This window comes from Cygnus atratus, chromosome 3 (genome assembly GCF_013377495.2).
Source record: "Cygnus atratus isolate AKBS03 ecotype Queensland, Australia chromosome 3, CAtr_DNAZoo_HiC_assembly, whole genome shotgun sequence".
NCBI lineage: Eukaryota > Metazoa > Chordata > Aves > Anseriformes > Anatidae > Cygnus > Cygnus atratus.
The window spans coordinates 82927421-82952478 of NC_066364.1; the positions used below are offsets into that span (position 1 = coordinate 82927421).

A 25058-nucleotide genomic window follows, 5' to 3' on the forward strand; every position below is an offset into this window, starting at 1 on the left:
CCTTGCATCAGTCCTAGCAATTACAGAAGGCAAATGGATTCAGGGAGACAAAACCAAAACAAACCTCAAATTCCCATTTCTACCCAAGGAAATGTTATCAGATTTGCTTTGTGAACTTCCCCACAACTACACAGTTGCTTCATCTAACACAAGGAAAAATGTGAGAACACTTGGCTTGGGATAGGGAGAGCATGACCTTCTTTTTCAACAACCTTGAACTCTAACTCTTATTTACCTGTAGTGAAAGAACAGCTGTGGTGTTAGAAAAATTACAATAAAATAGGAATGCTTCCAAGAAATGTCGTAATTCTTTACTGATGGATTACTGAAAGCATTTCTATGCTTAGTCTACTATTTCATAAACTGAGTCAATTAATTTTGTAATGATACTTTGAAACCATTAAACAAAATATATGTGAAGCTCATATTATTGTATATTCACTCGAAGCCAAAATGTTTTAGACCAAATTTGGCTATTCCATTATTTTTAAATATCTCTTTCAGATTCTCAGTTGTATTAACATCTGTAAATTTTAGAGTCTGTGAAAAGTGCAAACCATCAATCTTTGAAGACCAATTTAAATACAACATGATGGTATATAGAAGAAATGAAATGTTTGTCACACAACCTCTACTTTCAACTATACATTTATTTTATGTAGTACTTACTTTTAACATTCCCTAATTGGATCAGCTATTCAACTAAGACTCACAGAATTTGGTAGGAATTGAATATTTTTATAGTTGTGCACACATGTATGTATATAAACGTGCATATGTGCACAAATATATATATAGCATATATATTTATGATGTTAAATGCCTATCTCCATCTGTGTTCATAAGGGCACAATATCACCTAAGCTACAATAAGGAAATTGTTGTCTGCCTTAAGTATTTTCTCTTTGCACACACTACACCAGAAAAAGTATACATTGAAAAATATTACCAAGAAGAGGCAAAACTAAATTACACTAAGCAAAGCACAGTGATTCACCAGCTGTAAGACCACACTAAGATAAATTTTAAAAAGAAAACACATTTCTTGTTTAGGCTCCCTGATTAAGTTCTGTGAAAAGGTTCAAAACTTGAACACTGGCAGCTAAGTTTTAAATAACATTTAAATACTTACGTAGTTTTATTTATTTTGTGCAAGCTATTTGAAGTTTTCATTGCCTGGTTATTGCATGATACAGGAATAATAGGTTACCAGAATGTAGAAGTGATTGCCTTTTACATGGTTAACTTGAAGCACAGTGCTATTAGCAATAATGAAGAAATTGCTACACTAACCTCAGGGTCTCAGAAGAAATTACTTTTTGATGAGTGTATATGATTTAAGCCAGAAAATATCTAACATGAAATAACGTCCAGACAGACTAAACATTAAAGCAAGAACATGGTCTCTCACATTGCCCAAATCCCTTCCTCTCTCTGAGAGGCATAGGTACCAATCTGAAATTTTACCTCACTATCATTGTAAAGGTAGTATAAAATCCAATATACTTCAGCCTCAAGAAATACACCATTAGCAACTGAGAGTTCTGCACAAAGTACCTCTGGAAGTCCCACTAATGCAACCAGAAGTTTGTATTCTGGGATCTAGCTATCATAACTCAGAAATGACCGTCATCTTCCATTAGAAAGATACATGCAGGTAACATGAGTGTTCTGTCAGTCTTTCATCAGAATTCAAATTTACCTATTAAGTTAGTGAATGAAAACTAAGTAGAGTGATACAGAAAATCCATCAGCTCACGTTCTCCCATATATGTACCTATACAACTGGTTGGATACAAATCTTTGTAATTTTAGTGGTGCTCCTTGAAAACCAACCTTGCTATTTCTTCTCGATGAGCAGTCCAATCACGAATGTAATCTTCCTGTTCTTTTATTCTGTGCTTGAACGTATTGCTACTTTGAGTTGCTGTCCCAGTGCTCTGCAGTCGTGTGGTTTTCAGGGCTGGAGAGGTACGTAGACGGGTATGTTTAGGGGAATTACGGTTTGATCCAAATTCATCTTCTGAGGTGGAAGCATAATCTGTAGGAAAGCGCCTCCATCTTGCACTTACTAAATTAGTTTAATTATTAAAAAAGAATTATTATTGCATCTTTTATATGAAAAAAAAAAAACAAAATTATTTCAGTAATATCACAAAAATACACAACTATTCATTATCAATCCCCAGATACCTCACAAAAGGTTTATTTACTACATCTTAAAAAGAAAGCTAAAAAGTTGTGTTAAATAATATTAATAAAACATAAAACGGATGCTCTTTGTATAATGATGAGTGAAATAAGATGTAAAAGCCAGTAATTGTATATGAGCTGAAGCAAACTGTATTAAAAAACAAGGGCCCAATTCATTAACATTTAAGTATATAGTCAGGTTGCACTTTTTCTGCAGATTTTTTCCCCAAGTTTCATTTATAGTTTAAGTGATACACAAAAACTGAAAAGACATGAAGGAAGGACTGAGCTGGCACCAAGCCTAGAATGCATGCTTTACATAAGGAAAGCATAAAAATCACAGAAGACGCAATTTAGCCTAGAAAGAAAACCACTAATACTGTGCCATAAAAAACAGCATCACATCTAGAAAAACGGCAGCCTTTAGAGCAAAAAGTGTATTTTCTCACATGAAGCACAAAGCATATACAGCCATGTTGCTGAAGGCAGACTGAAGTATAAGAGTATTGAAATTAAGTAGGAGGCTCTCTTCCCCCTATAAATTAGTCAAGTCTAGAAAATGTGTTTCAGATATACTGTCCTTGAACAATTCAAGCAGGAAGAGAGATCACTGAACGTTAAATGAGTGCTCATCACTGCAACCTGCTAAATTCTTGCAGGGGATTTAATCCCCTAGACTCACTGACATTTATGAGGCTCTGTAATTACTGTAGACATTTTTTTAAAGTGTGTGATCCCCTTCTGGTAATTTAAAAGTAAGAGATTTAAGCAATGCATACTGGTTTTAGTATATGAAAGAAAAATGCAAGAAGTAATAATGACTACTCCTGAACCATCAAAAGATTACAAATGAAGTATCAATGAATTTAGGTAACAAATACTCAAAGTCATTTTTAATTGATAAAAGATCTGTGCAATGCTTTGAAAGACTATAGTGTGTAAAGTATAACATTGGTGTATAAGCTTACATCCCTTCCCTCATGTAAATAATCCATCTGAAAACACAAATATGCTTGCAAAAATTTTTACAGGTTTAAATGTGGTCTTCAACTTGTATCCAGTTCTACTTTTTTTTTTTTAATATTCTAATTTTATTGAAGAAAAGAAAAAAGTCTCTCCAGTTACTTATTGTATACTTTTTAGGGGGTTTCAAACTTGTTTTTATAAGGGAAATAGAACATAAGCAGAAAAAGCACATATCCCCACCAGTAGCATGCAAGCAACGTGTGACTGAAGGCCAAAGAGCTTTATGAGTTGGGCCCAAATTTCATTATCAATTTTTCTTTAAATTCTTTGTTCTGGTTTGAATTAAACGTATGAAAATAAATACAAAATTTATCTTAACATCTCTCAAGTGAGGTAGTCCAGCAACTCAGCACTGTACAATGAGCATATGTAGTCATACAGTTAAAAACTAAAGATTGAATGAGAAGTGAAATTATCAGAAATATCAGAAACAGATTTGATTTCTAGTACTCTACCACTGTAAGTTTCAACATCAGGATCTGGGTCTGGGAGAAGCTTGGGTTTCTCTGTGTACAAAATAGTGTTTTATCATGTTAATTTGTATTAAAACATTCAAATTAGAATCATTTGCTTAAATAAAATCTATTGATGAGATTAGTATTAATTCCTTTTTCACACAACATTGACCCCACACTTTTTAGGAAAAGAGCCTTAAATTACACACTCACAAATGAAGAATTTTGCAAAAGCTTAAACATATCAGAGATACTATCCAACTGAAACAACATCAATAACAATTGTCTACATAGTACCATAATTTTTATTTATATTTTAGGACCTTAAAACGCTTATTTCTGTATGATCAAAAGGTTTCTTATTGACATGGAAAAAAAGTTATCGTAGGTCTACCAGTAGACAAACCTAAATTGGTGACTACTGCGTGAAAAGCGCAATGTATTAATAACGCTTTAAGCTGGCAAATTTAGTGACTTGGACACCATAATCTTACTTTTAAGATTTAGGGACAGAATTATTAAGCATAACCCTTACAAAACACTCTACTCTCACTGATGCATTCTCATAGATCGTCTTTGTTAAAGATCCTGAGATTCAGTGCTCAATATTTGCAATAACGCTAAAGGTCAGTTAAGTGTTGTCTTCTTTCCATGCTTGAACCCTTTGTTTTACTTCAGGGATACCTCAACATCTTTGATGAGCCTATCTGCTAATTATTTGCAATGACAACTAGGTCAGCAAGCCAGCAGAGCCGCTGTACACAAGCAGTTGCTGAACAAGGTCTCTTTGCTTTGACATAATGCAGAATTTTATGGCTGCAGCTTGGTACTCTTACACTGGGTCTGCCTCCACTGTTCTTTTTCCCAACACTTTTTAAAAAACTTTATTTTTTTTTTACACTATTGTAACATCATCTGCAATTTTCCTCCGCAATTGTGGAAAAAGGTCTTCGTTGTTCTCGGTTTTATTGATCACACTATTTTTTGTTGATTTAGTGCTTTGATTAAATCTTTCATTGCTTGTACTATAGAATTACTAATTCTGCTTCACAGCTTTTTTGCAGTGTTACCAGTTATCCAGCCTCCTGCCATGGAAACACCCTGATAACTACTTTAATGCTGGTAATTCCCATCCAAGACATTCCACTTATCTGCTTTATCGTTTAAAAGGGAGCAGCAATACTTAAGTCTACCAAGGCTTCATATAGATTCTTGAAATTATGGACTTGCTCATAGCTCTGACAATTTTAATGCTATTATGTTTCAATTCGTCCACATGAAGTACAAGGCAATAAAAATATCCAATCAATGCAGGTCATTTTTCCGCCCTCCTTCTACAGGCATGTACGTCTGAACATTGAAAAAGATTTGGGAAATGCAGAATTAATTTCCTCTTTGGTAGATTGGAGTTAAGAAGCGTGATTCCGCTGCCAATATTTAGTGATCTAGAATGTTGTAATGCTAACTGCGCTGATGAGAAGGCCCATGGAAGAACCTTAACACTTCAGTCACAACCGATTCTCTGATAAAAAAAAAAAGAAACTAATTTACTGGTAACGATCATCCATTTTACAGTCTATCTAGGTCCAGGGAGACAAGAAAATACATCATAGTTATGTCTTGATTAAATCTGCGCAAAGGAAAACAAATTCAAACATTCTGAAGCACTTTTCTCAGGCACTTCATTAGTCATTTCCAGGAGTGTGGCAATTTAAGTGAATTGTTGACATTTCTAGAAACAAAATTAAGTTGAGGAACTGGATGCTTTGGATCCAAAAGCTTCTGCTGTAGTACATTTTTATATAATGCATGAGAATACTAATTCAAAGATATTTTAAATAGGGATAAAGTATTATTATATAGAATTATTATGAAGCATAATTAAAACTTGAGCTTTTGGGTAGTTATTAGCATCATTTTTAAGATGCTAATGGAAAAATGGAGACACTGGGTAGTGGCTTATATAAGAAAATTTTATACTTCTATAGCAATTCAGATGTACCCGAAGTATATTCTAAAAGGTCTACATGCTACTCCCTGATTTGGGGAGTAAACTGATCAAACTGATCAAGTCTTTTAATAACAGGAGCTATTCCTACTGCAAATTTTTCAAACCAGTATTTTTTTTTTTGTATTTTTATAATGTCTACCTTATTGTGTTGGGATAGCTCATGAGAAGATGCCTCTTTTTTTTTTTTTTTTTGGAAAGCAGAATATTTTATACAAGCCACAGTAAACAGTGTAATGCAGTGAAATGAACGCTCAAGACAGAACCACGACAGACTAGTAGACTGGAAAGAGAAAGCTAAGAGCAATCCATTAACAGAAGAAGCAAACCACCTCGATCTGGCAACCCGTTTAGGAAACATGCAGTAGTACATAAACCTCAAAATCCATATACAGTTTTGTGAAAAAACAAAAAACGAAACACAAAAATAAGCAAAGTGGCAAGTAACATCTGGGGTTTGCCTTTTCAGAAATCAGCAATATCAGGATATGAATTCGTGTTAATTCTTAAATGAATAAAATTCTTAAATTCTTCTTCAATGAGCAGTCTTAACTGACACTCTTCCCTGGTCTAATGTTGCCAGCTTTCAGGCTGCACAAATCAATTTAAAACAGACTAAAAGAGAAAACATGCTATTTTTCCAACGGTATCTTAGAGGGAAAGACTGAGTTTTTATCTGAGGCTTAGCTTTTTTTTTTTCATTTATTTTTTGTATCTTTGTAGACAACTGTCATCATACTGCAACAGATTCAACTATATAGTTCAGTGAACACCTCATTTGTATCTCTTCAGAAATTTCTATTAAGCTAATAAATAACACAACAAAAGGATACCTGTCTGGGAGAAAACACTGCTAAGAATCCTAAAAAGGTACATTTACCATATACAAGCAACAAAAGGGCTGCAGGAAATGTATCTGTCACAGACCTTTAAATCAACTCTGAAGAGGAAGCAGCAAAGTAAAATATATAATCTCAGTGGCAACACTCAGCACTGGAAGTAAAGAAGCTATTGTACTTTTATTTTTCTTAGACTGTGGACTGGCTCTAAATACGGTCACCAATTATAGATATCCATTTAATATGAGAGATGACTTATATAGAATCATCACATTTTTACTTAAGATGATTTAATATTCAAAGCTAGCCTTTCACACTGTTCATATTTAAAGTGTTATGTTAGCTTCTAACAAAATAACAGGTTATAATTCATCAATTGTATGGATTTTTTTTTGTCATCCATAGATAAGATAATATTACTGTAAATGAGCGACTACACAAAAGAAGGTCAACATGATTTGGAAATAATTATGAAATCATAAATTGTCATGACTTTGAACAGAGAACAAAAACTACTCCAAGGAAAGGCAAACATTATTAATTACTTTATGATGTTTATTTAGGTAGTATTTGTGTTTAATTTTTTCATTTTAAACTTTTTTGTTATTATCATTATTAAAAAAACCTCACGGTTGTGGTTTTGGAAGCTAATCTTAAATTACAAGTATGATTATCCTAAAAATGTTCAGGGTATTTCCTTGGGAAACACTACATGTTGGGCTTGTAAATATGCTGAACAAATAAATATTATATTTTCTATGCAGTAAAAAGCATCGCTGACCTTCTGAACATTTACTACTATGACTAGCGCAGTGAGATTCCACCCTGTTTTTGTACCAACACAAATCAGTGCTCACACTTGAATGCCTCAATGGAATTCTTTGTCACTGATCTGCAGCTACAAAACATAAACAAACATATATATCCATTCAAGAAGGTAAAGGATTGAAATTTCTTGTCTTTGTGATTTTAAGTGAGAAACATCCACAAGCGTCAGCAAGGAAGACTCTTACTTGAAAGAAAAAGAGAGAGTCAACTAAAGCTCAACAAATTGTTTCATAAGAACGTTCCTTAAAAAAGTATATAAATATAAAAAACATTTCAAAATATATGGTATTGTAGAAGCTAGTTAAATAATCTGACATACCTGAGGGAGAATTATGAGCTGAAGCCAAAGATTTGGATTTTGAATCTGAAAGTCGAGAAATGCTATTGGCTCGAGTTCTAGCAGAAACTTTACTACTATCTCCAGCTGATGTCAACCTTGCACCACTTCTGATAATAGCTTCTGGGGTACGAGATGAGGCAGTGCTTCTAGTTATCGTTGCTTCAGAATCACTACGTGCTGATAAAGACCCAAGTCGAGTTCTGCGAGGTTGAGCAAGTAAGTCTATTCTGGAAATACCTCTCCTCCCTGAAGGAGGTTTTGATGTAGAACTTGTAGTGGACACTTCGGAAGCCACTGAAGCCTTATCAGCATCAGCAAGCTCACTATCTGAGGCTTCACCAAGCCGCGCTCTGCGCAAGAGAGAAGTCCTTGTAGGACGAGGTCTTGGAAGAGTGGTAGATTTACTAGATTGCCCAAGTGCAACAGGAGTGCTTTTTGATTTAGCTGACTTTCCTTCCATTTTGGAATGTAAAAGTTCATCTGCTGAGGCAAAAGGAACTCTTCCATGTGATTTGCCAGAGTAGGTTTCCTGGTCAGATGATAAGATATCAGAAATGGCGGAATGAGGTACACTAGATGTTTGGTCATCATCTGTCAAATCCACTGATGGTTGTCTCATTCTTCCACTAGATTGCACAGTTTTGCGAGCATCAGCTCTAGACCCACCATCTGAAGAACGACTTTTAGTTTTCTTTTCCATCTTTTCTCTGGCACTTGTTGCAGAAGATTTTAAAACATCTTTTGAAGGGGAACCAGAGGAACATCTATCTTTATATAAGGTTGTAAAGCTCTTCCGCTTCTGTGTGGATTTTCTTTCAGTGTCACCGGTAACGAGACTGATTGTGCTGGCTGTATCTACATCTGATTCTGGTGATATGGAATTATCTCTGTTATAGCTAGGAGTCTCAGGACCTTCATCAGTTTTATTTTCTTCACGGAGTTTAGCTTCAAGGAAAGCCATTACAGCTTCTGTGTCTTTTAAAATGAGTGTTGTATCTAGACTGGAATCAGTGTCCATTGAATCACTTCTGTCACGTGTCCTGTTTGCAGATGCTGAGGGGGCAACAGATCCACTTTGCTTATTAATGTGAGGAATAAGCTCTATCGGTATATTTGTGCTAGGCTTGTCTATAGTAAAGCTGCCTTGCCTCACTAACGGTTTTGAAGATTCCTTTTTTTCTCCTCCTGATGTTTTAGGACTTTGTCCTTTAATAGTTTCCTCATTTTTTCTTCTTTTTCCCTCACTCTGTGCCAACTTCACTTCTGCTTTATCAGTAACGTGTCCAGGAGCTTTGTCTTGATTATCTAAAGTTTTGTGTGACACAGCAATCTCCTCCCTACCCTTCTCAACTTGATTTGTAGCAGGTTTTGTAGAAGATATTTTTGAGGGTGTCCAGTGTCCTTGCTCCTTTCGTTCTTGTTGAATTTTTGCTAAAGCTTGTTTCACTACAGAAGTTTCTCTGCCAGTTTCAGCTCTCTCTTTACTGGAAGAGCTAGGGAAAGAAAAAACTTTTTCTCCTGTAGCTTTTGGTGAAAGACCGTTCACTGTTCTACCTGACTTAGCTATACTTCTGCCATCAGCATCTGAGGCACGAGCTGGAGTTTCTTTCTCCTGAAGTTCAGTGTCTTGCTTTTCACCTATTTCTGATCTCTGATGAGATGTAGTTTTTGTTCTGGAGCCTTCACTCGCTTTCTCCTCTTTGGGAAGCTGTGGAAGTGTCCTCCTTTTTCGCTCACCTTGGCTGGTCACAGAAGTTGCTGAACCAGCGCTTCTGATGGAAATACCAGACTCACTGATGTCTGTGTCTGAAAATGAGAAAGCAAAATAGCTAAGAAACCATCCAATAGCAAGCTAAACACAAACATTAAATTCTGAAGATTGCATAACACTAATCAAGCAACATAAAACAGAATTGCAAAAAGTCATTGGAACATAAAAATGTCATTTGTCCACTTATCTATTCTATAGTGGGATCAATTATCTTTAGGTAAACATATGTTATAAAAGGTGGAACAAGCTCTCAGGTGACGGAGATTTGACTATCCCTATAAGCTTTTTGAGTAGGTAACTCTTCAAATAATTTTCCAGCTTAACACTTGTTCTATTCTCAGTAGGCATAATTTCATCTTATGGGTGAGAGTGGAAGCACTCTTATTATTACAGAGTGGAAACTGTGAGTTACATTAACTACTTCCTAAACTATAACCAATAAATTGAACATACTTGGCTCTATTATTTCATTTCATTTTGTAATAAAAACGGAACAAAATCATGTACGTTAACACAATTTTAGAACAGGTATCTCCTGATTAAAGGCATTAGATATATAAACAGATATTTCTGTATTACTAGAACTACAATATTAGGAGTGCCACACAAAAGAACAGTTTATTCAACACAAAGTCATTACAACCTAATCCAAAGTAGCTGATACAGTGCACGTGTCTACCAAAACAATGTCTAAAAGGTAGCAAGGGAATTACTACAATGAACCATTTGTGGTTTATCAGAGACCTGATCAGGTCAGAAAAAGCCATCTTCTCAGTGTTCTTCCTAAAAAGGTCATGTTGCAGGAAAATGGAAGGAGTCACTGCAGAAGCAGGGTAAGAATGCAAAGACAAAACAACATTTTTCCTCTTCTGATGCTTCAGACAGGCATGGTTTCTTCCCAAAGATGGGAAATCTTGATTGTGATCACCTGGTTGAGTGGTATCTTGGGCTAATTACTACCTTCCCAATACTCTGAATGTATACTGTGAAAGGGCATGCTTTATAAACATGTATGTCATTGCTGTGGAGGGTATACACTATTTTTTCCTGCTTCATTCTAATTTCAGTATCTGTGCAGCATATAGTCTACGATTGCTCTCATATATAAAGGAAAGTTTTCAAAAATATGTAGAATTTGAGCTATGCAAGAAGCTCTCCCTGAAAACAAACTTTTTGCCAGCAAAGTACACCAACACTGTATATATTAACCTGTTTTTGTTCTCCCACTCTAGGTTTAAATAGGTACACTATGTATCACAGTTACATCAGGACACAATTACAACAGGAAGGGGAAAGCCAGTTTTACAACCCTAAACAGATTCAGCACCACATTTCAAAGTTCCTGAACAGAGTAAGACCCTCTCCTTTCTATTCGCTTACACCACAGCTGCTCGTCTCACCAAGGGGTTGCAGGCCCTCCCTGCGAAACCACCCCTCAAGGAACACTGAAGAGTAACTTTCAGTATTGAAAAGCCCTATGCATGAAGAAATTACTGTGGTTGCTGCTGTGCAGAGAGCAGAAACAATGCTTTTAATCCAAACAGAACATATAGCATGTCCTGTATATACACGTATATACGTACATACTGGAAAATATATATAATACATATATAGTAAATATAGTATATAGGTATAAAAAGCATCAGAAGAAAAACATCACTTTGATCAAATTCTTAGTGGATAGGGAATGCTCTTTAAGCAGAAAATATGGCTATCCCCCATTAATCGTTGCAAGGAATAACTGATGCTGAATACCCCTATTTTAGGAATCAAATATTTTTCCCCCCAGTGTGTTAACTCTGCTATTCTTGCCTATTTAGCAAACATATCAGTTGTGCTGTCAGAAACATGCCTTTATTGCTCAGAGACGATCATGTTGTGTGAATCACTCTGAATTTGAGTATGTTTGGATGGTAAATAATTATTTTTGCAAGTTCATTTACCAATTGTTGCAAAATAGTGTGACATATTAAAACAAATCTGCCAATACACTTTTCACCAGGAGAGATTTAAAAGCAACTTCTCTGCATTCCTTACTGGCATCTTTCTATTAAGGCTTGTCGCCAGCAGTGGTTGTTCAAGCAGTATAAAGGCTTCTCCCTCTGCAAAAATTCTCTAACCACTTAATTGAATGTTAACAACTATACTGTATGTATACAGTTGTTCCTAGAATATTAATATACTAAACTGAATACTATGCTACTTTCTCAGCTCTTTAATCTTTCTTTTTGCTTTGCAGTGTCACACCTTTGATGAAGAAGGCAGAATGACTTGCATTTTTTTTGCATAACTTGTCCTATAACACCTATTTGGGAAGCAGGAGATAACTGAAATCTAACCAAAGTTTCTTAATTCCTGGATTATTTTTCTTGGGAATTATCACTTTAAAATAAAGTAATAAAAAATCGGAGGTTAAATGAAAATCAATATAACTGCTATTTGTGAAGATTGACTTCTTCCCTCATACATACCAGGTCAAATCTTTTAAAGATATTTAGGCATGTAGCTTTCTTCTTGACGTATTTGAAAGTCTTTAGTAGAAGACACGTGTGGAGTTGCTCAACATTGTCGTTGGTAATATACATGCTATGTGAAGTTTAACTTTACTAAATCTTGAACATAACTCAAATTTCTGAAGAAAATACAGGCATCTAAGCCAACTAAAGATTTTGTGAACTGTTCTTTGGACATGCATATCAAGTAGTATTTTCATTACATCTTAGGTGCTTGAATGCCTTTTAGATTTCACCCTTAGTATTTTAGAATTCTTGCAGTATGGGTATGCACTATATTGTAAGTGAAGCAACAACTGTAAAGTTCTTATAATGGAAAAAGAAAAAGCATTCATCCCTCCAAAGATCCTGTTTAGTATCCCATCTGAAACTGAAAATTTACACGAATTCAAAAAACAAGTGAGACCCAAACCTGTTGTTAACCACCCAAAGGATGAGTCTTTTTACTCCAAAGAATGATTACTTTAAGCTACGATTTTAAGTGCCCTGTATGTATATCTGATGCTGCCAAGTAATACAGAATTATGTGTACGTGATACATCAAATAATTTTTCACCCTTTCCATCTCCTTAGACATCTGCTATTTTAAAGAAGAGGATATGCAAAGTTCAACATCTATGACGGGTGGAAAAGCTACCAGAGTACTAGAGTTGCACTACACAACATCGAACGCAAAATTTCTTTGAAAGCTACCACAAACAGCAAAATGAGACTCTAAAGGTAGAAGTTATTTTATTGCTTACTTTATTAAGTGGCCCCGACTTTTATGATTCTAAAACCATGTGAATTTACTTCATAAAGTAAATGATACAAAAAATACCTGTATTTGATTCAAATTCATTTAATTAAACATGCTTACATACACTTTCATCTGCTGAATACAAGCCTAAATAGAGCTTCAGTTACTAATCAATACATAAAACTAGCTTCATTTTGGAAAAATTCCCAATAATATTTCCATTTCACTTTTTTTTTTTCAATTTACTGTTCAAGTTATTAATTCAACTTTAGAATGAAAATTCATTTTCTTTCTCTTCCTTTCATTCTGGCAGAATAATACACAGAATTGAAAGTTAACTCTTTTGTGAAGAAGCTGTTGGTTTTTTTTTCCAGTACAGAAAAAAATTTACAGATAAGATCTCTATAAAGAACATAGAAAGTATCCGAATTCATTTACTAGCTTTATCTAAAATCTGAGGGCAGTAAAGTAAATCTACGACAAAACCACTTAGGAAATGCATTCATTAGTTACAATTAAATTAAGATGTTCCAGGACAAATAGAGGGAATATTGAAAGAAAAAAAGTCATTATAGGATTCAAGATTGAGTAGCTCAGACAAGGGTTCAGTTCTCATAACGCAGGTGAGGAACAGCGTTAGCTATCTACACTGACCAAGAAACGTATAATTTGGACAGAAAAATATGAACGTGATACTGCTTTTTTGCCTCAAAAAAAAATCCTTGAACTATTTGTTTATTTATTAATATCACATAGAATTGATAAATGTTTTGGAGAAATCTCTGCTGCTACACTTTTACACTTGTTTGAGGACCCAAGGAGGAGCGTGTGTGTGGTGGGGAACAAAAAAAAAAATAACAAATCAGGAAACTGAGTAATAGGCAAGCTTAAGTTTGTTCTGCAGAAGGCCTGACTGCTGGGCAGTGCTGAGACCAGGTTTCCAGACTAAGCAGGGAGAGAATCACAGGATTCCACTCTGAAGCTGTAATGGCTTGGTTTTATCAGTAGAAAATGCATTCTTCTGAGAGACTAACTAAAAAAATCAAAGATATAACTTGCTCTGAAATTTAACAGATGTATGTATTCTTGAAAATCTGAAGAAAGCCAGCAGCTATAACAAAAAATAGAGAACACATATTATACTTCTGAATGTAACTTTGTAAAAAAAAAAATTAACTAAAAAGATGCTTAGAACTATAGAAAAAATAATTTATTCTACTCACCAATGTCTAATGAGCTTATTGGACACGTTCTGTATGTGGCAGTGTATCTTCCAAAGTGGTGTACACAGAAAAGCACTTTGTACTTTTAAAGTACACTTTTTCCCTAATTAAAAATCTTTTAAACTTTGTTGTGAATATCGACGTCAGCTGGAATAAGAGGAAATGCTGGAATTGCAAGACACAAATATCTCTCCAGCAGGTAGACTGATAATTGGTTAACTTTTGGTCACTAAACGGCATATCACTTTTGGAATATGGAACATTCATTGAGATGACATCCCTTTGTAGTTACCAGGCAATTTTGCAACAAAGAACCACATTAACTCACATAATTTACAGAAGACAGTTGAGGAACTACTTTGCAAGATTTATTAAATTCTACCTCAATATGCAAATACCAGTATTAAAATTCCACTAGAGTTAAATTACCATTTCTAGGCTGAAACTGAGAGGAAGAAAACAGAAGGTAAGTAACATAAGCAACTGCCTCACAGTCAAGAGTGCAGACCTTAAAGAACATACAAGAACATACTACTTAAAGTCACAAATGTTTAACTAAGGACAGACAGTTGTTCATTACTGGAGATAAGGTATGTTTTCTATGTTTCCAAGATCAGGAAGTACACTTCTACTACTCAGCTGACTAATAACTGAATAGTGAGTTTCAGGTTGGACTGTTTAATGGTCCATCCATTAAAATCCTGCTTTGAATTTGGGCAGTACTGAAAAAGATGTAAGGAAAGAAACATACTATGCAGACCAAATCAAATCTCATTCAAGTGAAAGTTTTTTATATCACACACTTAATTTTTTTTTTTAGTAACATTCAGTTTAATTTTGACACTCTTCAGACACATTAAAAAACACTACCACTGAGCTTGTTTTTATGTTGCTTCTTCTCAAAGACATGCAAGAATTTCAGGTGAAGATAAGGTGCAAAGAATAAGACAGTTACTTGTTTAGGTACATAACTGCTCTTTTCCCCTTTCAGAGGTTTCTTCATCAGGTATTATGACAACAAGAACTGCTTTTAGTACCGTTTTCTAGTGGAGCAGGCACAGGTGACTCCAATCTGATGTCATCATGATCATGACGTGTGTGATTGGCAGCCAAACTGGCCCACTGTGATACCCAACGTTTACTTCCAGGGGCAGCAGAACCTTCCTAAGGAAGATAAAAAAGCAGAAGAAAAATTACTTATAGATTAAAAGCATGCTCTCATTACAGGTTTTCCTGGAATAGAAGTGTTAGACACTTTTCCTGGAGGAAGTTGAAAAAGGAGTTTACTTCAATAATTTTTAGTTATCAGTTCTATAACGGCAACATAAATGACTCTACATAGACACAGAATCAGTACAGAATAAGCAGCATTTCCTAGTGCAATGAACTTTTAATCAGAACCTATAGGAAATACATTAGAACACGTGTCTGCTTCAAAACAGAAGAGCGGGAGAGAAACATGGTAAGTGTGCGCACAAGAATTAAGAACGTGCTTCGGGAAGATAACAAAGTCATATTTTACCAGGTTACAAGACACTTTTGTCCAGATACAATATTGTATTTACTTCTTTCGGGAAAGACTACCTCAAGGACTGAAAGAATAAGATAATTTGTGATGGAAAGTAAAGGAAGATCAGATCACTTGTTTGACCTAAATGACAAAAGAAGCAAAGATTAGTTTTATATCACCCTACTGGATTGTTATCTGATTTTTTTTTTTTTTTGTAGCTGACCTGAAAAGGAAATTGATTTGATATCCTGAAGGGAAAGCCTTTTGAAACTTTTTTCCATTTAAAAAAAGAAACATAGAAAGCAAAACATCTGCTTATGCTGTATTCTTATAGTACAAAATTTTTTTTTTCCCCAAACCAGATTTCTAAATATAATGCAATATTCCTGTTTTATCCAATATACTATAGTTTTGCTTGCTTACTTCCCTAAAAGAAGACAGCAGACAACTATGGCTGTATGTATATGTACACATGCACACATGTGGGCTGTACGCTATTGAAAGCTTTATAGGAGTTTAGTTGGTCTACCTTACTGGAATCAAAACACAAAATTCTGCAAATAAAAAAAGTCACTGACTGTTACTATAGACAAGTAAAACAAGAAAATACAATTCAAGATCAATAAAAGAGATGGAAAGGACATGAAAATACGAGTAACTTGCTTCGTAAGAAAATTTGCAGGTGCTATTGCAAAGGTTAGATGGAGCTCTGCTGCCTTTTCAGATCTTGGCATTTATATTCAAAATGTTGATTTTTGCCTAATGCATTGGCCACTCTGGGATTCTACTCTTTGATCAGGAACCAACTCTTCATATTTTATAAAATTTATTTAGCAGAAATGGAATGGTGAAAAATGTCATCTAGTGTATGAGGGCTTCTTTCAAAATTAAAAGTAACTTAGACATCAAATCTCTAAGAAGACTTGAATTTATGGTCTTGAATGTCTCTTAATTATATGGATGATGCTAATTAATGAAAAGAAAAGCATCATGTATCTATTTCAGAATGTTATGAATGAAGTATGCACAGACTGATGAAATCATCAACTACTGTGTCTACATGCTGAAATAATCTTATAATAAAAATGTTACAAAATAAAAATCTAATAACAGGAAAGTAGGGCAATTCAATGTTTCTGTTATTTATGGGCATTTCTGAACACAATGTAAGGAAAGAGTGCCAGAATGAATCATATTACAAAAAAAAAAAACACAACAATGTGCAGCATTTATGTATTGACAACAAAAACCATTGCCAGTGCTGAAGCTACATTTTTCTTTCATGTCTAAATTTTGTCTACTCTATTTTCCTGTCCCTGCTAGCAAATATCCATCTTTAATAAAGCAAATAATTGCAGCCTAAACTAAATATGATGGCAGTCCCAATTATCTTTGCTACAGAAAATCCTAATTCTTTGTGTACTATCTAGCCAATTCCATACAGATATGATTTCTGACACATAATCAGCAATCTGAATTCCACTTTGCCATGAAGTATAAAGATTTTGTGAATTAACTGTAATTACCCTGCCAAAAAAACCTTTTCTACACACAAGTGGATGCCAATGTGTTTTATCAACTCTCTGTATATACAAGCACAAGCAACAAAGCTATCAAGTATCTTTTAACAGTAGTTTAAACATGGAGAATTTAGTACCTTAATAAAGTTACAAAATGTATTTTATTAAATCTAATATGCATCGCTATAATAAAGCTTAACTCCAAACAGTTTAATATCCAAATGTGAAAGCTTTATAAAACATTTAGGATAACAGAATGTGACCTTTATTTATTTTCCCCTACTAATTCATATGCTTGCATCTTGCAGGCTTTCCATAAGCAATCCTCCAAATCTTCTCTTGAATAAAAAGAGGAGTTTCCTAGTTTTTCAGGCTTACAGCCAGGCTTACACATAAGAGACACCAGCATTTTAACGTTGCGTTGCATCTGCTTTCCTTTATGTTTATCATATATTCAAACTGAATTTGAAAAACACATCCACAGAAAAAATACCCACGGATTGCTGTAGACAAATTTTGCAGCCTGAAGATTCAGAGCTTTAGGCTCTACATCTGGAAAAAGCCAGAGCACATGTATATGACACCTGAAAGCCTCTCCAATACTTGGCATTTCACAGCACAATAATAGTAACTTTAAATAAATTTCAGCAAACAGAATCAAAGTCTTTTAAGATGCATGTTCCAATCATCTCATGTTGTAAGAATCAGACCACGCCAACCTTTCATGAATTTAAGTGCCATTTTGAAAGCAGTCTTCTGGCTTCTCCCCTTTCCACCTGTTTCTGAACCACATTCCTCCAGGGGTGGTGATCTTTTTTTTTCTTTCAAATCTCCGTACCCACTCTATTTATACCAATGTTTCCACATCTGCTTACAGAACAACATTGACATCTATCTCAAACATTTCTTTTTTCCTTCTATTGCATTTACTTTCCTAACACGGCAAACCCCACATCATACCCATGTCAGCTACTGCTTTGCTACAGTAAATGAATTTAATGGTATCAAACTGTTGTTGTAAAGTAAATATCCATTCACTTAATTATCTGAGCAGACCTCTCTGTAGTTTAGAATTCACCCTTCTTAAACAAGAACGGTAACAAATCTCATGCCATTATTTCAGAGTTTCACTACCACTTCCCATCACAGAGATAACAGTTCCCATTTCTACTGGCAATACATCGCCCAGTGCATCCAAGGGTCATGCTTGCCTTTTCACAGCCACAGGACCTTGGTGACACAATCATCCTACGTTCTAAGTTCATAGCATCTAAGTTCAAACAAAAACAAGCATCAAACTTCAGACTCAATGGTTTCTCTACAAAAGGATAGGAAATTCGTGTAATAAGATCAGACAACAAAAGGACATAGAGCCTCTAAATACGCGTGCCGCTCTCCGCTTATACTCTCCACTTCTAAGGAGCGATACAAGTATTTACATGAATAAAGTTATTCAGTATTCACAATGTCAGTACTATTATTTACTTTAATCTTCAGTGACAAAGACATGAAGTAGGCATTCAAAACAAGAAAAGGAACATTGTTGTCAATGGCACTGATGACCCTGCAGACAAAGAAAAATAAAAGAGGTATGTCCTTAAGAAGCACATCAAAAATGATATTGACAAATCATGTACATGATTTAAGAACTGTGGGTAGCATATAGTCACTGAAAATTAAATGGAAGTTGGATGGATAAATCATAACCCTAATTCTCCTTGTTCTCTATCGTATTTAACATTTGTTCTTAAACCACTTACCTTGGTTGGCAAGTGGCAGCTCATAATATAGAAAAAAACTTTTAAATATTTTACATAAATGGATTTAGTATTTTTAATGCCTAGGCTTATAACCATTGAAAAGGCAAGAAACAGAGCATGCAAGCTCAATCCAATTGTGTCAGACGTTTACTCTGCATTTCATCTAGTCTCATGACTCCTTCAAAGTACCAAAGCTTGTCATATCAAAGGAAAAAAGTGAGAATTTCTTTATAAGAAAAGCAAATTCTATTCCCTTCAAAGCAAGTTATTTACAATGTGCCCTGTAAAGTGAACATATTTAAGCTCAGGATAATCTTTCAACCCCAAAATGATTTTATAAAATCCTCATAATTTCCCAAGCCATCTTTTTCATCTCCCAGAACTGAAATCTCTTAAATTTTTAACCACTTCTTCTATGTCAAACATGTTCTGATTTCATCTCATTCTTCTAAATCATCTATAGGTGCAACTGTCATAGGCAGATGCAACAAGACCTCCCCACAGCCTGGGACACTGAGCTACCCCAAGGTTACCTGATTATTTAGGCAAAATCTTCAATAAGGTTTATTCACTTAGGATCTGCAGCTCAGTAATGCAGTAAGTCTTCCAAAAAGCACAAGCAGAAAAGCTCACATATTACAAGAATACGATGCTCATGTACTTTGCAAATCAAACACACCTGCCCCTCCCTTTCCTAATAATAAAACAAGCAATCTGTTTTGGTTTAAAAAAAAAAAAAAAGAGTTTATATACTACAACCTTCTCTCCAGTTGAACCAATAGTTATCCTCATGACTATTTCTCTACTACAAAATTATGAAACACACCTCTGTTTTTCTGAATTAGCTTCTCTTTTACTTCCATATATGTATTAACCTACTTCTATTTTTAAGTTTCTCTAGTAAACTTTTTTCCAACCTTCATTTACCCTCATCTCTTCCTACATTAATTTATGCTATACCCATGTTGTTTCATCTCCTTTACTTACAGAGCAATTACCATTTTTCCCCTGCTATGCCTCATAATAATCCTATAAATTATGACTACGCCAAGATAACCCACTCCTTTCCCAATACATGAAGAAAGCTTATGTATTCAGCAAAGCATCCACAGTAATAAAAAGGGACCACTTTTGTAATTTCAACTTAATTCAAAGGGAGTGTTCATATTCCATTGCCAGAAGGGTTCTTAAACCTGTCCTATGATTGCAGAAGTCTCGGTCTTCTCAAATCAACCTGTTATTTGTAAAGTATGATACCTGGAAAGCTCAATCATGGTCATAAAATAAATCATATATTCTTCTGCTGTTATAAATAGGAAAAATACAGAAATGGAAACAAATCAGTACTTTTGATAATCTTAAAAACTCACAAGGCACAAAAGAGCTGAATGCTGCGAAAGGCATGACAAAGAAGAGTAAAATTGCAGTTACAGATTCATTCAAAGAAGCAAGGTGCAGTAACCTTAGAAAAATGACTCAAAGACACTAATCCAGATACACTGACTTATTTAGTGTACCAGGGCTGCACAATAGCTCAAATACAAAAATGACAAAGTACACTTTTTCTATGGAAAGCAGTCTTCTAGATACCAAAACCAATACATTTGCATGGCAGGCAGACCGTTGTACTTTAAGCTTTTGATGTATTCCAGAAAAATTGCCCATTTAGAAAGTTTGTTAATTTACAAGATGGTATTTCAGCACCAATTTGCCATGGCAAGCAGAATAAATGTGATGTGCTTCGTTATCAGGTTTAATTCTGCTCCAGTCTGAGCCTGTTCTATTTCTAACACATTTTAAGCTATCTTTTATCCATCACCATGATATCAGAATGTCTCCCAGGATTTCAATATGCAATATGATTAACATCTAGCTCATGTGCATATTTTGAGTCATATACAAAGAACAGACATTTTCCTTTGCCTAATCTTTTATCAACTGATTTAATTATACTGCTTCTGAGGCAACTAACGTAAGTGATTTCTCATGAGTGGCATCTCACTTGAGAAACGAAACCCTGAATTTAAAAACCTCTGGCTTCGTTTAAAAAATAATCTGAAATGTATTTTCCATATTTTTTTTTCCTAGCTGGCTTTGTATCACACATTAAATGCATATACCTTATTTCTGATTTTTAATATAGTTACTTGCTTTGGGCTATAAAACATAACCAGCTTTTCCTCAATTCCACTGTATAAACTACAAGAAACATATACTGTGCAAATGTGTGTTGCAAAGGCAATGTTGCAACAAAATTCCTGCTACATTTCCCATACACTGGTATTAGTGCACATAGAAAAGTAGCAAAGTTTAAACTTTTCCCAATTTAACTTGCCTCTCTCTGACGTAGAGATTTCAATAATGCAATAAAGGACTAAGAAAAATAAAGAACTTAGAGACCTGAGCTAATATTTTCCAGGCAAGGTTTTGTTTGCTCTTTAACGCTTACTTCTCAATTATTAGTGCTCTCTCATTGGAAGAAAAAAGAAGACCATCAAAAGTTAAATTCTACCTCTGTGTCAAGAAATCCAGTTGTACTCAGTGGTCTTTTTTCTTCCAGCACTACTGTAGCAGAATTTATAGCCCAATCTTTTACTAAATCTTTCTGGTTCTCGTTGATAACAGGCCTATTATAATCCTGGCTGTCATCCACTCCAAATACCTGAAAATGAAACAAACCATTACACACATTAACCCAATACCATCCTGATACAATGTTCAATGTTAATGGATGGATGGTGGCATGCTGGATAGTGAGTTCAAGTATTTTTTGTTGTATTATGTTTATCTGACATCTCGATGAAATCTACAGCTTAGATAGAAAAAATACCTACTGCAATTTAAAAAAGAACACAAGTTTATGTCAACACTGACAAATCAAGGATCTGCTATCTGGAATGGTCACATATGAAAAAATGACACTGATGAAAGAAACAAACAGTGAAACCAAAATTATTACAAAAATCATCATAAGTCCATTTTCCCAGTCAAGGAAAAAATCAAAAACTAAACCCTACACATTTTCAGAATTTTGTCATTATCTAGTGAAAACAAGAAATGTAAATGCTTAGCTTACATTTACCACTAATACACTCATTAAATTATTTCTTTAATACAAACAAGATTGCAGTTTTTCACTTATCAGGAACTTAGCACACATCAGAAGTTCACCAGATCTCACAATGTAGAATAATCTCATTCAGATGTGCCTTGGTATGTGTCATCTACTTTGTTGTTTCCTACTGATGCTTATAGCATCCATTATATATATCAATGATATATCTGCATATAGTATACCGTTTGTGAGAAACAATTTTCCCATGACATTCAAAACCATAGCTCATAGAGAAAAATACTAGAAAACATTAGGTATGTTTTAGCTATTAACAAGATAATGTAGTGAAAGGGAGTTAAGCAGGACAACCAGCCAGTATACTTTCTGTCAAATTTCTTGAGTCATTAAGGAATATCAATTACTTTCAGAATTTATGTATACTTCAAAGATATTTAAGAGAATATTTTGTACCTTGGAAATGTACCTACCATCTATAAAATTTACATTAAAATTGGCTGCTAGAAGAAGCTATGACATCAAAAAAGGCTTTATCTCAAAGAAGAAATGAAAATGATTTTCACATGTGTTATGCCCCTGCAAAAAAATGACTAGTACAAGAGAGAAAGAGCTATAGAATTATTTTTCCCCAAAAAAAATGTTTTGTAATTCAGTTTCGCACAGTAAAGCTAGAGGCCTAGTTTATTAACATACTCCACAATGTTTGTGTATTTTAAAGGGATTCACCACTAGATGGCCACAAACCATAACGTTTGTTAATGTCTCAGAAGCAGAGGAAAAAAAAAAAAAATTAAGCACCCAATCATTCTGCTCCTGCTAATGCTCCCCAAATTTGTAACAAAAAATTAAATCATGTCTAGGTATTCTTATGCATGAGTTGCTTGAGAGTATTTTATAAATATTTATTTCCTTAGAAAAAGTGTAACAGAACATAAAACTCCTCTCTTTAAAGATATACTTCTGATTTGTACAGTTGCAGCAATTTTTGAAGATAGGAACAAACCAGTTGTCATTCAGTGCCTCCTTTCTTTGAATATATCGTTACTTTGCAGCCACTTTTTCCTTTTAATATAGTTCTACTGTCTAGAGTTTTACATGTTCTTAAATTAAATGAAATTCTGATTTTATCACCTAAGCATCTGAAGGAAAATACGAATTCATACTTCCATAGCTACAGGAATCAGGACTACAGAAGTAAATTGTTGCTTACAAATCTCTTAGTATTAGCTGGTGGCACATTCATTTACTGCGCTGAATTTCTTTACTTGTATCACAAACATGACCTAGGTTTCTTTCATTCATCGTTACCTCTTCTAGTCTTGAAGCCCTTTTTTAAGCAAATTTTAGTTTTCTTCTTCCATTATTGAAATTACTGCAAAAGCAAATTTGAATGTTGACTTTTTTTTTCTTCTGTGAAAGGCAATATTTGCAACAATAAGATCCAAGTAACAGATTTACCTCCTAATACTACTTCCAATGCACCCTCCGTAAATAAAGTGGGGGTATCATAGGCAAGAAAAGGTACTGCAAATATCTGCAGATGTTCTTAGTTAGAAAGAAAGGGAAAGCATCTTCTTCGATAAATTAATGCTTTGTGCAAGCACCTGCCCTGCTGAAGTTGCATTCCTACACTACCTCAAAGCTCCCCTCCTTGGGATGGACCAGGTTCACACAAGTGTGATCTAACCCAAAGACTAAAACTTCAGAGGTGTGATATAAAAAAAATCCCTTTAAAAACAGATGACATAAATAGATGTTTAAGGCTTTACATATGACAATGATATGAAAGGAAAAATAACTCATACTTAATGCTTCACAAAATTCAGAACATCTCTGACACACCAAAAATGAATAGTGTCAGAATTTCAGGATTAACCAATCCACTTACAATGTCTACCAAATAATGAAAATATACTCTCAACATAAAGAGCCATGGAATAACCTAAAAGTTTGTGCTGGAAACTGTGTTGCTTCCATCTAGAAAAATGTTACTTGTAATTAACAGGTTGCTGTCATAAGGTATGGGTGTTGTGATTGAAGCCTCAACAGATAAAGGCCTCTATCCTCCTAAAAAGACTGAAAAACATTCTTCAAGATTTCCATTTCTTCAGAGCTTTCTGTTCTTTAAGTAACTTCATGATTTCAAATGAGATAACTTCACCACCACCAAAAAAAAAAAATCCAGAGGAAATGCTGGTGACACCTACTTTTGCATCTCTTAACTATTTATACAAAAAGAGTGAAGTTTCTTTCTGTAAAGTTTGCATTTGTCAGAAGCAGCAGCCACAGCTTTAAAGAGAAGCAACTACCATCTGTATTTTGATCAATTGTGTTTTTTGAGAAGAAAAAATGAAGCCAGATTACAAGATGCAGGTTGAGTTGTTTGAAAACTGAGAAGGATGCTTTTTTTTTTTTTTTTTTTGCTAAAATAGGTAAAGGGAGTTTTAACATTTGTTTATGACTTAGAAAACTTTACTAACTATCTCAAATCACAGGTATCCAGCACAATGCTGGTCAATAAAAAAAATAGGTTTGCCATTTTTATTTTTTTTTTAATCACTGCAAACAATAAAACTTCCACAAAGTAATGATTTTGCTTTTTTTTGGAGAGCACCTGGGGGATGGGTAGTAATGATTTTATTTTTTTTAAACTTAGGTAGTTGTAAGTAACATGAACAAAGCAATTCCCAGAAATTTATTTAAGATATTAATGCTGTTTTTAAACATGTCTTTTCAAAATGAAACTATAAACTCACTGAAGAAGTTAACTCAGAAGTTAAAGTTTTCTGGCCCGCTCTAGCCTATTATTGTTCATTTTTATGGAATGGTAGCTTAGCAGAAAGCCTAGTTTATTTTACCCTGAATGCTGTAAATTTCATAAAGTTACAAAACAGAAAACGGGATCATAGTTTTCCCAGAATCCCTGAAATATGACCAATGGGGGAAAAATCTAGGCACTGCCAAAATCTGCAGCATTATTTGGGGTTGCTACAGCATCTCTGCCACCGGACTGTAATGGTGGAACTGTCAGAAACATTGTGTAAGCTGTGGTGGTGGGGTTTATAAATAACTACTTAATTGTTAAGAAGCATGAAACAATTTCCATCGCAAACCAGAACATTTTGAATGGCAGGGGAACAACAACAACATTTGTGCATGAAGTCAAGCCCCATTTATGAAATGTAGTCAAAATAATGTTGTTTAGCCTGAAATTCAACTGGCCTTTACACAAATGGATTAACAAGTGATAGAGCAACTGC

General features: G+C 34.5%; 1 protein-coding gene across 8 annotated transcripts in view; it reads right to left on the minus strand.

Annotated features, from left to right (window-relative positions):
• CEP170 (centrosomal protein 170) overlaps window positions 1-25058 on the minus strand; it is a 102320-nt gene that overhangs the window by 17296 nt on the left and 59966 nt on the right. For 4 of the 8 annotated variants that reach the window (XM_050709394.1, XM_050709396.1, XM_050709395.1 and 1 more), the window contains exons 10-13: window positions 21238-21387; window positions 14973-15099; window positions 7669-9495; window positions 1837-2071 (exon numbers count right to left, since the gene is read on the minus strand). In XM_050709394.1, coding sequence (XP_050565351.1) covers window positions 1837-2071; window positions 7669-9495; window positions 14973-15099; window positions 21238-21387 — 2339 coding nt within the window. The remainder of the gene's footprint in view (window positions 1-1836; window positions 2072-7668; window positions 9496-14972; window positions 15100-21237; window positions 21388-25058) is intronic. The other 4 variants (XM_050709398.1, XM_050709397.1, XM_050709400.1 and 1 more) reach the window with 2 other exon arrangements.